Source organism: Apostichopus japonicus, chromosome 14 (assembly GCF_037975245.1).
Source record: "Apostichopus japonicus isolate 1M-3 chromosome 14, ASM3797524v1, whole genome shotgun sequence".
Classification (NCBI taxonomy): Eukaryota; Metazoa; Echinodermata; class Holothuroidea; order Aspidochirotida; family Stichopodidae; genus Apostichopus; species Apostichopus japonicus.
In genome coordinates, this window is record NC_092574.1 from 27,098,213 (window position 1) to 27,115,484 (window position 17,272).

Below are 17,272 nucleotides of genomic sequence, written 5' to 3' on the forward strand. Positions count from 1 at the left end.
AATGGTAACATCACTTTGAAAGGGAAAGATAGGACAGTATATTTTTTAAGCTCATATTTAGTTACCGTATTTATTATTTTAACACAGTACTCAGCTACCTTCAGAAAAACATACATTGTTCAACGACACGTAGGCGGGATAATGTCGCTGTGTCGGGCGAGACTGCAATTTGTCTCACAAAAAAGTATAAAATGTAACAAAGAATATGATAACCTGTACTTCTAGGCTAGTAGGCACTCCCCCCCACCATCCATGAAAAAGAAATGTTTCTTATATACACTCATGTCGGGGATGTCCAGGTATACAGTTGACTAGTTAGAAAAAAAAATTGATCGTGCAAAAAGCGTGGTAGCCCAGATGAGCTGCGCTTACGGTGGTGTTACACGGAAACATTCGGGCATCATGATGCTAAATAAAGAAAATCATGGAATTGTCGGGCAAAAAGTTGAAAAAGATTCGGGCAAGCTGTATATTTATATATATATATATATATATATACATATACATATATATATATATATATATACATATACATTTCTCCTCTTATAGGCTGCCCGAATTTTTCAGGACTTTTGCCCGAAATTCTTGTCCTCTGGAAATTTGGGGGGGGGGGCAGTTTGCCCCCCTTGTACGCCTATGAACAAACCCATCCTAACACACACACCATGTCAAAGGTTCAGTTTGAAAAAGAAGAAAAATTTAGAAATAGAAAGAATCAAAAGTCATACTTATTTTTCCAAGACAATCCCTACAAAATTTGAGTAAGTAACATTAAACGAGGAGTGTAATTCATTGAATAACAAGAAAAGTAAGAAAGAAAGAAAAAAAAAGCAGCCCATCTGCAAGCCCGCAGAAGTACTTGTAATCTGTTTAACCAAAGGATCAATCCTTGCAGGCTGCACATCTTATCTTCATTGCAAATGATGACAACGTACTGTATTAGCAGTAGCAAAGCTAAGAAATTATGGACAACTGCTTTTATAACCCACCTGGGTACCCTTTCAAAATATCTCCTGACACAGCAATCCATACTTTTCTGATAAAACTTCCTGAATTTAGAGACAAAAACATATTGCACAAAATCCCCCATTGCTTTTCTAAATTAGTAATATGTAAGCTAATCTTTCCAGAGCTTTTGATCCCTTATTGGTGAATGCCATTGACTTGAGCCAGACAATACTTTAAGGAAGCAACTTGACAATTTTCCCATCAATTTTGATTCTATACTTCCCCAAAGATTGTCATTAGCATATTATCAAACATAATAAATATATAGGACAGTGGCATATTACCAAACATAATAGATATGGTGGGCATTTTTCAAATGTAATACTAATTTATGTTGTATACATATAGTCTCTTTGCCAATTTATCTGAACAGAAATCAAGATAAAACTTACCTGCAAAGTTTTAGACTTGTTATCTAAAATGAAGCTGTAATTGTTTTATTCTTGAAACAAACAAATACACATCAATTAACTACATATGACATGCATTGCATAATTTACTCTGGACCGCATATATGTATTTTGTTGTGTTCTTCCTTTTAACAAATCCTTATTCTGCTGTTAAGGGTCTTTCATTGGCATAAATGGTCTATCACAGCTTTAACTATTAAGCCTTTGTTGACAGTTAATAACAGTTTGGTGGAAACATTATATATGGTATTCAAGGAAACCCTAATTGGCATGCAGCGTAATGCAGCTGCATACTGTCTGAGCATTTATCAACACTTTTGATGATCAACTTAACAATTTACTGTACATGATGAAAAAAGGCAAAGGAAACAAAAACCTAAATTATGAGGACTACTAAACTCAAATCTGTAATGAACATTTATTATTTTATTTGTAATATATATATATTTTAGCTACGTAGTATCCTAAATGGAACTAGACATCAATCATCATCATGTATAAGTGATATATATAATGTGTTTTTTATCTTAATAATATAAAGCATCTTTGAAATGAGTGTCAAATATAAGTATTCTAAAGTGAAATGCCAAACATTTGACCGCTGTACCTCATATAGTTTTGTTCTTAAACATGTAATACTTGGAAAGGTATAAAAATAAATTCAATTTGCAGCTGCTTTTCCTTCCACTCCTAACAACACCTTAAATATATCTGTCAAGCCCTTTTCTTCTAAACACCTTTGTAGCATTCCCAAGTCCATATGGTATTCTCTTCCAGTGCCAGAGCCATGCGCATTGAAGTTAAGCTCCTCAAATTTGTCAAAGCATGGTCCTTTTCGCCTTTCCTTTAAATCTTGAGGTTTCCAATTCTTATCAGGGAATGGATAATCCTCTCTGTGTTTACAAGATATTTTCTTCCAGGTAAGCCTGCGCAGACGGTTCCAATAAGCCTCGGCATCTGATGTTGTTCCTTCCACACAGATAATGCCAGGCTTTCCTGGAAGGCTGAATCCAGTTAGTTTCATTTCACTTGCCCAATCAAGAATATCTCTTCTTTTGTACTTACTATAAATATGATGACTAAGTATCCATAATCTAGTAAATTTATCATTTTTCATTTCCTCTTTAACATCATCTTGGATGACTGGTGGCTCCTCTTTAATATCTTTGTATTGGCTTATATTTTCTTGAACCCATTGTAGTGCATTCAAGATGCAAACTTCGTTTCTCTCTGTCTGCAATATGAACTCCTCCAAGTCCTCATTAAGGCGCCTTTGACTGCTACGGTGTAAAGTGTCAACCCTGATAAAAATATCAGGGATTTCTTCTGGGTATTTCAATGGCAAGTCGCATGTGGCTGTAAATTTTACCTAGAGGTGTACAGTAGACAATAATACGAGTCAATTAAATACTTGCAGATTCCTTCAAGGAAATCTTGAGTCCCAAATAGCAATAAAATGTAAATGATTATGATGGTGTATTTAAATCAAAGCTTTGGTACTAAGGTTTAAAGTCAGGTGATTATTTTAGGCAGAATTGTTGTGTTGATATATCATAGTTCAATCACGCTACTGTAGTTAAACTTGGTATTTGAGTATTCTCTTTGCAGAATTGCTTAACATTGTCAAGATCTTTTAAAATAAAGGCAAATAGTGATGTCACTGTCTGCTTAGAAGACCAGAACCAGGCTACTGTGATGTGCTTACCTTGCTTTATATAGAATAAACCTCTCCAAACTGTGTTTTTACTAATTTCTGCTTCTTGAAGTATAAATATTGAACAATTACATAGCATCTAGATGCAATTAACCAGATTTGAGCATATTTGTGTTTGCCCTCTAGACATGATCATTTTGCCAGGAGATTAGCAAATGAAACTTTTATATTTATTGTAGCTATGGAATAGTCTGAGTCATTCTTCAAAGTGTATGGTTGTTGGGTCCCTGATAAAGGACATGCCAGGTTCAGAGGGTTATACAGTAGTTGGTGTCAGAGGTTAGAAAGATGTGACACTGATAGCTTCCAGTGCCATTCCGCCATAGGTACATACTGCCATACCTTTCCACCATAGGTTTTGATCCTTTCTGCCATGGCGGAAAGTTTCGAAACCTATGGCGGAAAGGTACAATTTAGGAATGGTTTTTTCACAGGAATCGGTGAAACTTGCTTTGATTCGGGTGAAAGGATTTGAGGTACAGTACACTGTCTTCAAATGTGATGGTTCGTTGGATAGACTGCATTGTAGTTAAGACAAGATTGGGGAATAGATGTAGTCTTTAATGTACATGTTGATTGAATAGTTTTAATTGTAAGTTTGCCATCTTGAGTCAATACACTGTCTTCAAATATGTACTTATTGGTTGAATAAATCGAATTAATTTAGGCTGATTGTTAAATGTTTATTAAAAAGACCGATTCTGATTGTCGATTTAAATGACTGATTTAGTGGATTTGCGGGCCTATAGGTAGTGTGAAGCCAAGAAATATACAGTGCATATAGGCCTACTGTGCAACCACAATAAATGTGCTCTTTCCACCATACAAAGTGCTTTACCGCCCTCAGATTAACAGTGGAAACAATACATTTTCTATGGCAGAATGTACCGATGGAGGAATGACACAGCCCCAACACTGAACTGATATATTCCTTTCTACAAGTGTGAGCCTGTCCAGTGCTAGAGAGCATGAAGACATAAACATTAGCATATTTAACATAATAACAACATCATTTGAAACAAATGTTGCAAATGAGCAACAATATGAACATTCCTGCAGTAATTTGCACTGAGCCTAACAATTAGATAAAACTGGTGAATGTTAAAGTTCAATGTGCAAGAAAAAACTGAGTATATTTTTGTATAGTCGAGGTCGTTTCCTCTTAGTTAGTTGTTCATACCTCTAAAGATGACACATTGACGACGAAAGAAAGCTTCCTGAGTATAACACTACTGTCGCCACTGGCTGCCACGAAGTCTCGCGCATCTGATATAATTGTACGGTCGGTAACGATCAGTTCACCTGAGCCCGGATAAATACTGCGCAACATTTCAAGTTCTTCCAGCTGCTTTGAAAGGTTTTCAGCTTGCTTAAGTTGTTGCTCCATATTTTTGTTATCCTTAAGTATTGAAACTTGGGGAAAGAGGACAAATGTGTTTTATCTGTAAACTAACAACACTAGAACAGTTCTACAAGACTATAAGTAATATTTGAATCGCGGAAGTTCAGAAAATGAGCCTTCGGGATGCCTCAGGAATATGGGGGTAGCACACACTTAGAAACTTCACCATCAATAGAATGTGGAAGAACAATAATGGGGACTTTCTGCAAAGATAGTGGAGGGTTACTCCGAAGTAGAAGCAGGATTTATTTGAATTATACACTATATAGGTCTACAGTGGTTAGCAATTTATGTGATATATTCAAAGTTCTATTGTAGTATGACACACTTTACTTAGGCCTACAATAATACATCCTACAGTAGGCCAAGGCCCAACTAATTTAGGCCTAGGCCTAGGTTAAGCGAGCTGGTTTCTCATATTGGTCTAGGCATAGGACTGGAGGACTATGAAAGTCCTACTAGGCAGTCTGTGGAATATAACTATGCAAAGAGATTGTGGCTTTTCAGGTGAACGTTGTAGCCTATAGACTCAGTTAGGCCTACTAGAAGTTAGAACTACCTATATTAGTTTGCAGTTGATTAATATGCCACTTGCCAGTCAGAGTACACAACTTTATCACTTGGTGATGAGGGTTCAATACAATCCATAATCAGTGCTTTGTTGAAAGAATTACTATTGTGGAAGATCTTTGCTTCAAATGAAGAACACCTTTAGTTCAAGAATGTAATGTGACTATGATCATGCTGGCAATTGGCACTTTAAAGCCAAATATTGAAATTGTGTACTACTCTGATTGGCGATTTAACTGCTGGATGCACAGTGGGGTAATGCAATTCCTGTCCAGGCTGGCAAATAGCTAATATGATTGTTAATATCCCTTATAGTGGGTCTTAGAGTTGCTGTGTAGCCTCACAACATAAATTATGACTTACCCTCACACGTACCCAATTTCCCAGAACTCTCTTCAGCTCTTGAGGCAGGACTTTGCAATTGAGCTCAGCTCCCAATGTTATTTGCTTGCATTTAAATTCTAATTTCTTCTGCATTGAGATATTTTACTTTTCAAATTTTTACTGGGACCTTTGCAAATATCCAGATATATTTATTTGGGGGGTGGGGATGGGGGGGGGCATAATGGTATGAAATGCTCTTGCCATTGTGATCACATGTATTTTTGTGAAAGACAGGTTAGCAGGTCTGTAAAGTGGCCGTCCAAAGATTGCTAACCAAAATAAATAACCGCAAATAGCTAAGTGCCACTTACTGCAATTCATACGTAATTTCAACTGTGTGACTTGTGTAAATTCAGGAATTTCTGTAAGGTTTCTGTGTAACATGGACAATTTTGTGGATGGCTTTGAGCTCTTGACCATCAAGGTACACAAGTTTTTGCAAGAACACAAATTCCATACCATTTAAATTGAATAAGACTTATCCTTTTTCTGTAATTTACAGGAACTATTTCTTATTTGATGTAGGAAATATCTCAAGCAAAAGCAAATCACAAAAGAAGGAGAAATTACCAGAGTATCAGTCAGATAGCTGCAGACAAAAAATCAATCAAGTGACTGACTGAAAGAGGAACACATTTTTAATTATTAGTTTGTAATTTGCATTCAATTTTTACAGAGTTTTCTCAAGAGTGCAACATTTGAAGTTGATATGTTTTGTACCACATGGGTGTAATGGCATACTGCAGATGCACAGTAAAACATTTGTTAACATCCAAAACTACTTAAGTATGAATTTCTCAAATTAGTCGTATAGTCCATGAGGACATTCTTTACAATCACATTATTAATATATCCACAGGAATTAGACATTGACAAGAACCAAGCCATTTCAAATGAAAGTTTGTATGGATACAAATGGAATCAAATTGAGCTACAGTATTGCTTTATACTTTCTTTAGTAGTAACCAGTTCTGGACATGATGTGTTTAGTATAAATCACAGATGTTAGGCATTTTATCTAAATTACATTATTCTCTTTGTCTTTCATCATCAGATCATTTTAAATTTCATGATGTGCATGCATTTGCATCATTGGGGTTGCCTTTCTTCAAACATGTGGAAGTTGCTACCTACGAGGACTACCTCCTGGTTTCTGTCGTCACTGGGGATTCCTTTAGAGAACAAAACAAGACTGTTATCTTCAAAGTGTATCAGGCAAGTAACCAAGTACTGTATCTATTTGACCAAGATAGAGATCCTTTTAACAGAATTGTTGCTACCAGCCGTTTATGAAGACCTAAACTTGAAGAAAATTAGCAACTGACCTGCAATGAGATTTCCAGAAAGATTATCAATTTACTGTCTGGCCGACCTAACATCTCACCAAATATCCTGGAGACAAACTGCTAATTTAAAAAAAATCAGCCCCTTCAGAGCTACATCTATACTGTGGGGTATAGACACAATGAAAACATGTAGGAATACTAGGGAAAATATCCATTGAACACATTTGATGAAAATACATTTCAGACTTTGGTTCTAAATTTTTATGAAAGCCAGATGCAGGTTAAAAGAAAATGCTGCAAGGTCCCTGCATGCACACATCATCAAGCCAATAATGTAATGCATTTAGCCTAATGTATATCTTTTCTATATTCTGTACATGTTGGACATAATTCTCAAAGTTGCTGCAATGGTAGAGTGAATGGGATATTGTTTGTTTACATTCATTATAACATCTAAATTAGATATACAAAGTCTATGAAGATAGAATTTGTACACAACTTTGCATTTTCAAGTCAAATGGCTCTGTATGTACAAACTACCCTAGCACAATCATTCTGATCCATGCTGTGTTAGTATGTGACGACTGTCCATTAGAAGATATGCCCGTGTCTGTGGTACTTGCAAGAAATGTCTCAAATCCAATGGAAACTTTGATAAAGTAAGTCCTCCCCTCCCTCCATGTTAGCATAAATATCTTAAACTCTTCTGGTTTATTGTACTCTCCATTCACAGAATGCAACCGTGGAATACTTACAGTTGATAGAATCTGATAATCTTGCTATTCACATGACAGCTATCTTCCAGGATGGAGATATCAAGTTGGCCTTAGCGGGTAAGGTCATATAAGTAAATAGAAACAGAAAACGGAGGAAATTATATACATGTTTCTTATCTTCATTGCTGCATAAAACATGGATCCCTTCTCTGTAGCTTTCTGAGTGGTTACAAACGCGTGATACAGTACTTGTTAATGTGGTGTGCCGGATATTGCAGAACCTTCTAATGGAACCTCTTCTAGCAAATAAATAATGAGATGGGAAGGAGGTATTACGGGTGGGGTAGGGGGGGGGAGGTGTGTTAATGATTTGAGGTGTTGCTTAATTGCCTTGAATAACCATATCTTCCATACACATCTCGCATTTGTTCTGTTAACAGGTTTCCGATTGACAAAAGTATGATTTATGGTTCATTTTTATCATTTGCAGTTCGTAGGAGTAAGTTTATTTGAAACAAAGCTGAGTAATATAATGTTGAAAACTACTACCAAACTATTGCTAGAATTAAATTGATTTAGCTTTAAACCTACTCCACAGGGGAAACTGCAGTCAACATTTATAAATACAGCTCTGCAGACAGTCAGTTTTATCAAATCCAAACAATAGAGGCCGGCTATGCTTTCATTGTTGAGAAATTAATAATAGAAGGACAGACTTATATGATCATTGGATTTAGCGGATCGGACAACACAACGTCAGGAGCAGATTCCAGCTTAGCTGTTTATAAATGGGAAGGTTTGGAACATTTTCTCTTCTTTGTGGGAACTATTGTTTAATAAATAATTACAGAGTAATGTGATGCTGTGCATTCTGCCATTTTGGCTTATTTTGCACGTAACAACCATTCTGTGTATCATGTGTAACATCAGGTCAAGTCAAAACATTAATATAAAGCTTGCAGGTCGATGCATGGACCTTTCCTTTCATAACTGTATATCAGGATATAAACTGGGGTTCATATTTGTTCTGATTGCCATGGCTACCTATTGGAAGGACAAATAGCATAACCATGGTCTCTCCCTATCTCTCAAATATCGTTGCTGTAGCAGAGCGAGCTATTGGAACATGCACAGGTAGCATATACTGTTGCTTGCCTTCTCACTTGTAGCTTCATATTTGCATCAAAGTGTGATTTATGTACAGTTTTGACAATGGTGGCTCTCTCCCAAAGATTTGGAGTATGTTTAATTGAAGCTGACATGAAAGTGGCCATTTAACATGTGCTTTGATACTAAAAGTTTTGATATCTTTAACATTTGACACCAATGTTGCCCGCATGGAAACATGCTCTCATGCTTATCCTTCCAGTGTTATGCTTCAACATGATTATAAGTATTAATTAATGTTTAATGGAAATATGTCTGTTATGATAGGAATGCTTTGAAATCTTCTAACAATGTTTGCTTCATGAAGACATACACAGCGTGACACTTATTTGATTTGTTTATAATACTTTTTGCGCCAGTATGTTATTTATTATCCTTTAACATTTCTACATACACAGGTGCACACTTTGACAACTCCTTTGAATGTTCAGTGCCCTACTTGACGGACATTTGCCCTTTTGAAGTCCATGGCCATTACTTCTTGGCGGTATCTGTTTGTGAGCCTCACAATGATATTTACCCAGACCAGTCATATATCATGAGGTACAATCTACATACTGAGGCATTTCTCATTGACCAGTATATCTACACTCATGGAGCCAAGGACTGGGAATTCTTTGTCATTTCAGAGGACAAGGACCAGGAAAACTTCTTGGTTTTAGCAAGCAATGAAAAGGATGGTAATTATGATCCTAACTTGAATCTTGTTCCCCTAGCATCTAGTCTGTAGGTGCTATGAGCCAACTATCAATGAAAAAGATGGTAATTATGATCCTAACTTGAATCTTGTACCCCTAGCACCTATAGTCTGCAGTTGTTATGATCCAACTAGCTATGAAAAAGATGGTAATTATGATCCTAACTTGAATCTTGTACCTCTCCCTTACCGAAATCCCAGATCTGGGCCAGATATAAAAATCCAGATCTGGTCCAGATCTGGAATTTCAATCTGGGCCAGATTTGCCCCAGAGCTGGAATTTATATCTGGCCAGATAAAAAATTGGGCAGATATAACTTGATATAAAATGAAGTTTTATATGGCCCATATAAAATTTGATCTGGTTAAATTTTATTGCTTCATATCTGGGCCAGATAAAACTTTATCTGGGTGATATAAAGAAAATTTAGTTAAAATTTTATATGGCCCATATAAAATTTGATCTGGTTCAATTTTATTGCATCCATATCTGGGCCAGATAAAATTTTATCTGGTTGATATAAAGAAAATCCAGATAAACTTTTATATGGCCCATATAAAATTTGATCTGGTTAAATTCTATTGCATCCATATCTGGGCCAGATAAAACTTTATCTGGTTGATGTAAAGAAAATCCAGATAAACTTTTATATGGCCGATATAAAAAAAAATATATATCTGGCTAAAATGTCAATCAAATAGGAAATAAGTGGCCAAAACTGGACTAGCATTGAGAGTAACTTTCCAGTGTGATCAGTTATCTCAATTCTGGTACAGAACCCATACAGAGAGCAAGACACACAAAATAAAAACACAGAACTCAACTGGATTGGAACATAGTGGAAATATGTTATGTGCATGCACATTACACATTTTTACTATACCTTACCAAAACATTTGCAAACTGATGTTGAATACATGAACATTCAAATTTTTTCGCCCAGGAAAATCATATTACTTAAATAAACTGGCATCGCGCGGTACGTACTAGTACACTTAAAAATAATAATTGAAGGTTGAGTTCTTTATTCTTCTGTGGTCCTGTAGATGTTGATAATAAATTGCGTTGTGCTATTCCTTTATTTAATATATTTGCTTTAATAAATAAGTTTCAGGAGGGCGATATATGTTCTATTCAGTATCGAAGTTCAGTCCCAAATATGTTGTTGCCATCCGTTCCAAAAAATTCTTCCTTACTTCTGACTGTTAAGTTCACTATAGAAAGCTTTGCCAATGTCCTGACATCAATAGGTTATTATTTACGAATCTCCATCACCTTTTCTTAATGTACCAATCCTTTCTATTAAACTTCCTTCTGCTCTCTACTCCTACCATGTGGACACTAGTGTACACATAGCTCCCTTTCCTATATCACTCCTAGAGTATCAAAACATATATGTCCATTGTTCAAAAGCGGCCTTCACACTAAATAAACTTCTGAGTCATCCTGTTTCTAGCTAAGACCCTGTGGTTGCCTAGCAACCCAGATAGAGATAGTTATCTCCCCCCCCCCCCTTTGACTTAGTGTGCACTGTAAGTGATTTACTATTGAAATATATATGCATAGTGCAGTAGCCTACCACAATATAGTGCAATGTAAATCTCTATGAAAATACACTATGTAAGAGCAAACAGTCTTAAAGTTTTATCTGTCAATATAAAGTCAGGTATAACTGGATATACATGATGTATATCCAGTTATACTGACTGACTGTTTTATTGACAGATAAAACTTTATCTGCATATCTGGATTGACTCTATATCCAGTTATATATGTCTTTGTTTTGAACAAATAAAACTTTATATACGTATCTGGATTGACTCTACATCAGTTTTATCTGGCTTTATATGGCCAGATAAAACTATCTGCATATCTGGATTGACTCTATATCCAGTCATATCTGGCTTTATATGGCCAGATAAAACTTTATCTGCATATCTGGATTGACTCTATATCCAGTTATATCTGGCTTTATATGGCCAGATAAAACTTTATCTGCATATCTGGATTGACTCTTTATCCAGTTATATCTGGCTTTATATGGCCAGATAAAACTTTATCTGCATATCTGGATTGACTCTATATCCAGTTATATCTGGCTTTATATGGCCAGATAAAACTTTATCTGCATATCTGGATTGACTCTATATCCAGTTATATCTGGCTTTATATGGCCAGATAAAACTTTATCTGCATATCTGGATTGACTCTATATCCAGTTATATCTGGCTTTATATGGCCAGATAAAACTTGATCTGGCCAGATTAAACCAGATATAAAGCCAGATCTGGCATTTCGGTAAGGGCTAGCACCTAGTCTGAAGTTATTATGAGCCAACTATCGATATTAAAGATGGTAATTATAATCCTAACTTGAATCTTGTACCCCTAGCATCTAGTCTGTAGGTGTTATGAGCCAACTATCAATGAAAAAGATGGTAATTATGATCCTAACTTCAATCTTGTACCCATAGCACCTAGTCTGTAGGTGTTATGAGCCAACTATCAATGAAAAAGATGGTAATTATGATCCTAACTTCAATCTTGTACCCATAGCACCTAGTCTGTAGGTGTTATGAGCCAACTATCAATGAAAAAGATGGTAATTATGATCCTAACTTGAATCTTGTACCCCTAGCATCTAGTCTGTAGGTGTTATGAGCCACTAGTCAAAAGTCAAAAGTGGTATATGGTCAACAGTTGCCTATTAAGTGTGACTGACAGTGACTTTCTGCACCCTACTCATTTCCTGATTAATTAAATCCAATGAACCAAGCATGTAGAGACATGGTGATATGAGTAGTTTACAATATAGGCATGTTTTATGCCTAAAGGATATAATATCTCTCTTCATTGTGTGTTGTGTTATAGGACTTCAGTCCTCCATGTAGAATTTAATAAATATTTACATTTTACGCTGATATTTCTTCTGCTACATTTTGTAGAATCTGGCGTGGAGAGGAGCATCATTTACAAGTATATTTGGCATAAATTTGTGCCTTTCCAGTGTTTGGAGACATCTGGGGCAAAAAAGTGGCAGGCCATCACCGTAGGCACTGATATTCTTATCGCTCTATCAGACAGCTCTGGTTTAGTGTTTTACCAATACGACGGCTGGCGATTCTCACAAATTACTTACAGCCGGCCACAGCCTATGCTCAATCAACCCTTGCAAAGCTTTGCTGCTGTGACAGTTAACACCACAGAATACATAGTGATCGCACCTGTTGGAATGCTCCCGAGCACCTCAAACTACACCGTTTTCCAGCTGGAATTTCAACTGGCAAATGAGGTCGGAAGTTTCCAAGAGACTCTTGAAACCATCTGCAATGAGAATCGAGAAAAGTTAGAATCAGTGATAGCAAGGATAGCGAACATCACTAAGGAATTTCCTAATTTGGTTTACATCAACAGCAATGAGACTCAAGTTCTAACAGGAAATATAACTTTTGCTGAGAATGTGGGTACGGCTGATGCTGACGTGAGAGGAAATGGTGAGTGCCCGATGTTAGAGAAACAGGAAACCAAGCCAGCTGTGCTTGCTACATAAATACTACATGAGTTCTGCCCCAAGCTTGGATGTGAGTTGGTAGCATAATATGTCAAAACCCTTGAAAAGCCTTTTGTTTCTTGAAACATAAATACCAGGTTTGGTATAGGAATGTAATTTTCTTTTTGAGGATAAGTGATAAAATATGATAAAAAAGAAGAAATTTTCAGAAAAAGTGCCTTCATTTACATCATTCATTCTGCTGTTGCCAGAAGCATTACAAAATATCACAAATATCTTTGCTTTAGAAAATGCTATGAAGATGAGGTTTTCAGAAAATTTCAGCAGTTTTGCTAATCAATCAAATTCAGGCACCAGAAAATCCTTTTAAGGTTATAATCTAAATTTACAATGCTGGCAGGAATCTGTCATTGTTTACAGTAAGTAACCCACATTCAGCTGATGTGGCCAGAAAATATGCTTCATACCAGTCTCAATTCTGACCAGTCCTCTGTACTTGGACTTGGTCAGGACTTTGGATGAGACTTAATTCATCCCTGCTTCATGCATTCATATACTCCATTAGATATAGTGACTTATTTAATTGTCATATTCCAGAGAATCTAGCAGTAAGTGCACGATAGTGTTATAGTCTAAAGGTTTTAGCAATGGAATGTAAACAGCTGTTGTGATGAAAGTAGTAAACGGAAGAAATTTGGATAAAAAAGAAGAAAGTATATATTTGTTAGTATTTTAGTACATTTATTCAGCTCTTTGCATTGATAGCAATAATTGAATTAATTTACAATGTTTATTCAACCTCTCAGCTTTTTTGTATTTAAATTACAGCTTCTTCAAACCATGGACATATCTTTAATGCCACTGAAGCACAGCAGTTTGAACGTATGAAAGATCAAGCAGACAGACAGATGGATGACATTAATTGGTTGAGAGAGAGGCTGAACAATACAATGAAAACTATTGGTGTTCAAACTGTTACAGGTGTGTACAGCAACATCTTTAAAGTAAATTTTGTAAAAACTGAATGAAAAAAGGTGAACAATGAACTGTATCATTCATTTGCAGTCAATATTTTTACCAGTCAACAGGAAGTAAAAGCTGACCATTGCTGGCCCAAGCTTTACTTTGTTTGGAATTCCACTGAATCCAAGAAAATGTATCCTCCTCGTGTCATGGCCATAAACTTTTGGTCATGTTTAAAAGAAATCTTCAAAACAATTTTCCAACCGTACCTCATATTCTTTTTCCCATTCTTTAGCTGAGAAATCTTTTAAAGATTTGAGCTCTCCCAGTTCCATAGATGGCTCTGTAGTTGCTGTTACCTCAGACTTCATGAACAAATACATCAACCTGACAGATGTTAATACAAATATTTTCCGGAAGGACAAAAACACCGTATGTAGTCTTACTGCAATGATTTTTTTTCTCAAGATCTGTTTTTTTAAAGCTTTGTCTGAAATGAAGTTATTTTGATATACACAATTCATATTGAAAGGGGAATTTCCATTGGCATGTAAGCTTGTGGCAGCAGCCACAGTAGTGGTGTTAGCAGCCACAGTATCAGTATCAGCAGTGGCAGTGGTGGCAGCAAGTGGCAGTGGTGGCATCTAGGGGTAATGGATACTGCTGTAGGAGTGTTCCTGTGCAATACCTTCATGAGAAAACTGCTTGTTCCTTCATAAATGCTAAAGATTGTGGGATGAATTTTAAATGACTTAGTTGAAAATGATTTTCAAAGTAAATATTTGTGAAATTCATTTAACTATTGTGACTCATCTATGGAAGTGAGTGATTCTCCTTTAGATTAAGCACTGATCCCTATCACCTCATTCTAGTTCACATCATTGAGAGTGATGATACAAGGCATAGTTAAAGCATCATATGGAATGTATATAGCTTCCTGCAGACTGTTGAAGTCTCTCTTGAGAGTGATGATACAAGGCATAGTTAAAGCATCATGTGGAATGTATATAGCTTCCTGCACACTGTTGAAGTCTCTCTTGAGAGTGATGATACTAGGCATAGTTAAAGCATCATGTGGAATGTATATAGCTTCCTGCAGACTGTTGAAGTATCTCTTGAGAGTGATGATTCAAGGCATAGTTTAAGCATCATATGGAATGTATATAGCTTCCTGCACACTGTTGAAGTCTCTCTTGAGAGTGATGATACTAGGCATAGTTAAAGCATCATTTGGAATGTATATAGCTTCCTGCACACTGTTGAAGTCTCTCTTGAGAGTGATGATACTAGGCATAGTTAAAGCATCATGTGGAATGTATATAGCTTCCTGCACACTGTTGAAGTATCTCTTGAGAGTGATGATACAAGGCATAGTTTAAGCATCATATGGAATGTATATAGCTTCCTGCACACTGTTGAAGTCTCTCTTGAGAGTGATGATACTAGGCATAGTTAAAGCATCATGTGGAATGTATATAGCTTCCTGCAGACTGTTGAAGTCTCTCTTGAGAGTGATGATACAAGGCACAGTTTAAGCATGATATGGAATGTATATCTACCTACAGACTGTTGAAGTTTCTCTTGCTATCGATGGATCAGTCATACTGGAGGGAGACCTTGATGTCAAAGGTGACATTGATGAAATCTCGACTGATAATATCGTCACCCTGGCAGGGAACCACACCATAGCTGAACCGAAGACCTTTTCACAATATGCAAACTTTTCAGGTACTATGGCTTTAGTATTAATAGGCTTTAATGATGTTGAATGTTCATCTTAGTGTGTACAATGAGTGTAGCAATATCTCTACAGTGCATGATAACTCTAATAATTACCTTGTCAGGTATGTCACTAATTGCAAAATGCATTGTCTTATGATATATCATTGGAAGAACTTCAGTTTGTTTCTTTCTATGATTAATTTGTCCTGCAAAAGAGTATAAAGAAATATTATGATACATTTCTGAAATTCCATATTTTAACCTCATCCTATGTGGCATGGTTAATTAGCTTCACATTTGAGTTTTGGTACTTACTTCAAAATTAAATTGATTGACTATCAATTTTAATTACCTTTTATTCAAACTAGGTGATTTGTTTGTTGCTGGTCTTATTGATGGCGTTAATATGACAGATGATACTGTGCTTTTGACGAGCAGCAACCAAGCAGTGGGAGGTACCATAACATTCAGCAAGCCAGTGACATTTGGAGAGAATCTCGCAGTGGATGGAAATGTTGACAGTGTTGACATTTCAGATCTTGAAGCAATCAGTGTCTACAAGAATGCAACTCATTTTATTGAAGGTAAAATAAATGTGTCCAACTTTGAAATGTTTATTTCTGCTGTTAGTGTTGTGGTAGAAGGGTCTTTTTATTTTAGATTGAGTTTCCTGCAGGAGAATAACTGCAGTTTACAACAGCATTTGTTCATTTATGAAGATAACCCAAGCTGTTTTCTGATATGCATTTTATTGGTCCGTGTGAGACTGATGCAGTTTCCTCGGATCAAAATGTAGGTCTTTAGTCAACTTGCATTAGTTAGCAATGAGACAAACAGCAACCAGCTTAGATAGATTTCTATTGTCAAATGTTTCCCATGTTTGCTTCTCTTTTTGATAGGTATTAAGACCTTCAAAACAAACCTGACCAGTCTGGATGGCCTTTCCTTGTCATCGGGGAAGACCATCGATTCTGTCAGTGTAGAGGAAATGGATCAGAATATTCTCAAAGTAACAGGAGGACAAAATATAACAGGTTTGTTCATGCAGCAGCTACCTGGCTGATTTTAACTATAGGGTAGGTAGTTGCAGGGTATTGGGAGGTAGTGGGGTGGGGGTGATGTCACTCTATTCAGAGTACTGGCTGATATTAACTATAGGGTAGGTAGTTGCAGGGTATGGGGAGGTAGTGGAGTGGGGGTGATGTCACTCTATTCAGAGTACTGGCTGATATTAACTATTAGGTAGGTAGTTGCAGGGTATGGGGAGGTAGTGGAGTGGGGGTGTATCACTCTATTCAGAGTACTGGCTGATATTAACTATAGGGTAGGTAGTTGCAGGGTAGTGGGAGGTAGTGGGGTGGGGGTGTATCACTCTATTCAGAGTACTGGCTGATATTAACTATAGGGTAGGTTGTTGCAGGGTATGGGGAGGTAGTGGGGTGAGGGTGTATCACTCTATTCAGAGTACTGGCTGATTTTAACCATAGGGTAGGTAGTTGCAAGGTATGGGGATGTAGTGGGGGGGGGGTGGGGCTGATGTCCCTCTATTCCGAGTACTGGCTGATATTAACTAAAGGGTAGGTAGCTGCAGGGTAGTGGGAGGTAGTGGGGTGGGGGTGATGTCACTCTATTCAGAGTACTGGCTGATATTAACTATAGGATAGGTAGTTGCAAGGTAGTGGGAGGTAGTGGGGTGGGGGTGTATCACTCTATTCAGAGTAC

General features: G+C 36.7%; 2 protein-coding genes across 4 annotated transcripts in view; one reads left to right on the top strand and one right to left on the bottom strand.

Moving 5' to 3' along the window:
* The window catches only part of LOC139980338 (uncharacterized), a 59,058-nt gene that overhangs the window by 3,872 nt on the left and 37,914 nt on the right, over positions 1-17,272 (top strand). For 2 of the 3 annotated variants that reach the window (XM_071991943.1, XM_071991944.1), the window contains exons 4-13: positions 6,543-6,703; positions 7,508-7,607; positions 8,089-8,286; positions 9,056-9,337; positions 12,300-12,848; positions 13,694-13,846; positions 14,124-14,260; positions 15,394-15,556; positions 15,919-16,134; positions 16,450-16,584. In XM_071991943.1, coding sequence (XP_071848044.1) covers positions 6,543-6,703; positions 7,508-7,607; positions 8,089-8,286; positions 9,056-9,337; positions 12,300-12,848; positions 13,694-13,846; positions 14,124-14,260; positions 15,394-15,556; positions 15,919-16,134; positions 16,450-16,584 — 2,094 coding nt within the window. Of the gene's footprint in view, positions 1-4,679; positions 4,814-6,542; positions 6,704-7,507; positions 7,608-8,088; positions 8,287-9,055; positions 9,338-12,299; positions 12,849-13,693; positions 13,847-14,123; positions 14,261-15,393; positions 15,557-15,918; positions 16,135-16,449; positions 16,585-17,272 lie in introns of those variants that run through there. The other variant, XM_071991945.1, reaches the window with a different exon arrangement.
* LOC139980339 (RWD domain-containing protein 2B-like) lies at positions 535-4,661 on the bottom strand. The gene is made up of 2 exons (XM_071991946.1): positions 4,313-4,661; positions 535-2,787 (listed from the first exon to the last, which is right to left on the bottom strand). Exons 1-2 carry the CDS (start codon positions 4,517-4,519, stop codon positions 2,080-2,082), a joined length of 915 nt encoding a protein of 304 aa, XP_071848047.1. The 5' UTR covers positions 4,520-4,661; the 3' UTR covers positions 535-2,079.

What these genes read in the sequence shown, in the direction of transcription:
- LOC139980339 (XM_071991946.1), bottom strand. Translation starts at nt 4,519, where the DNA reads ATGGAGCAACAACTTAAGCAAGCTGAAAACCTTTCAAAGCAGCTGGAA. An exon ending in TCAATGTGTCATCTTTAGAG is followed by an intron (nt 2,788 to 4,312) that starts GTATGAACAACT and finishes GTACACCTCTAG; the next exon opens with GTAAAATTTACAGCCACATG.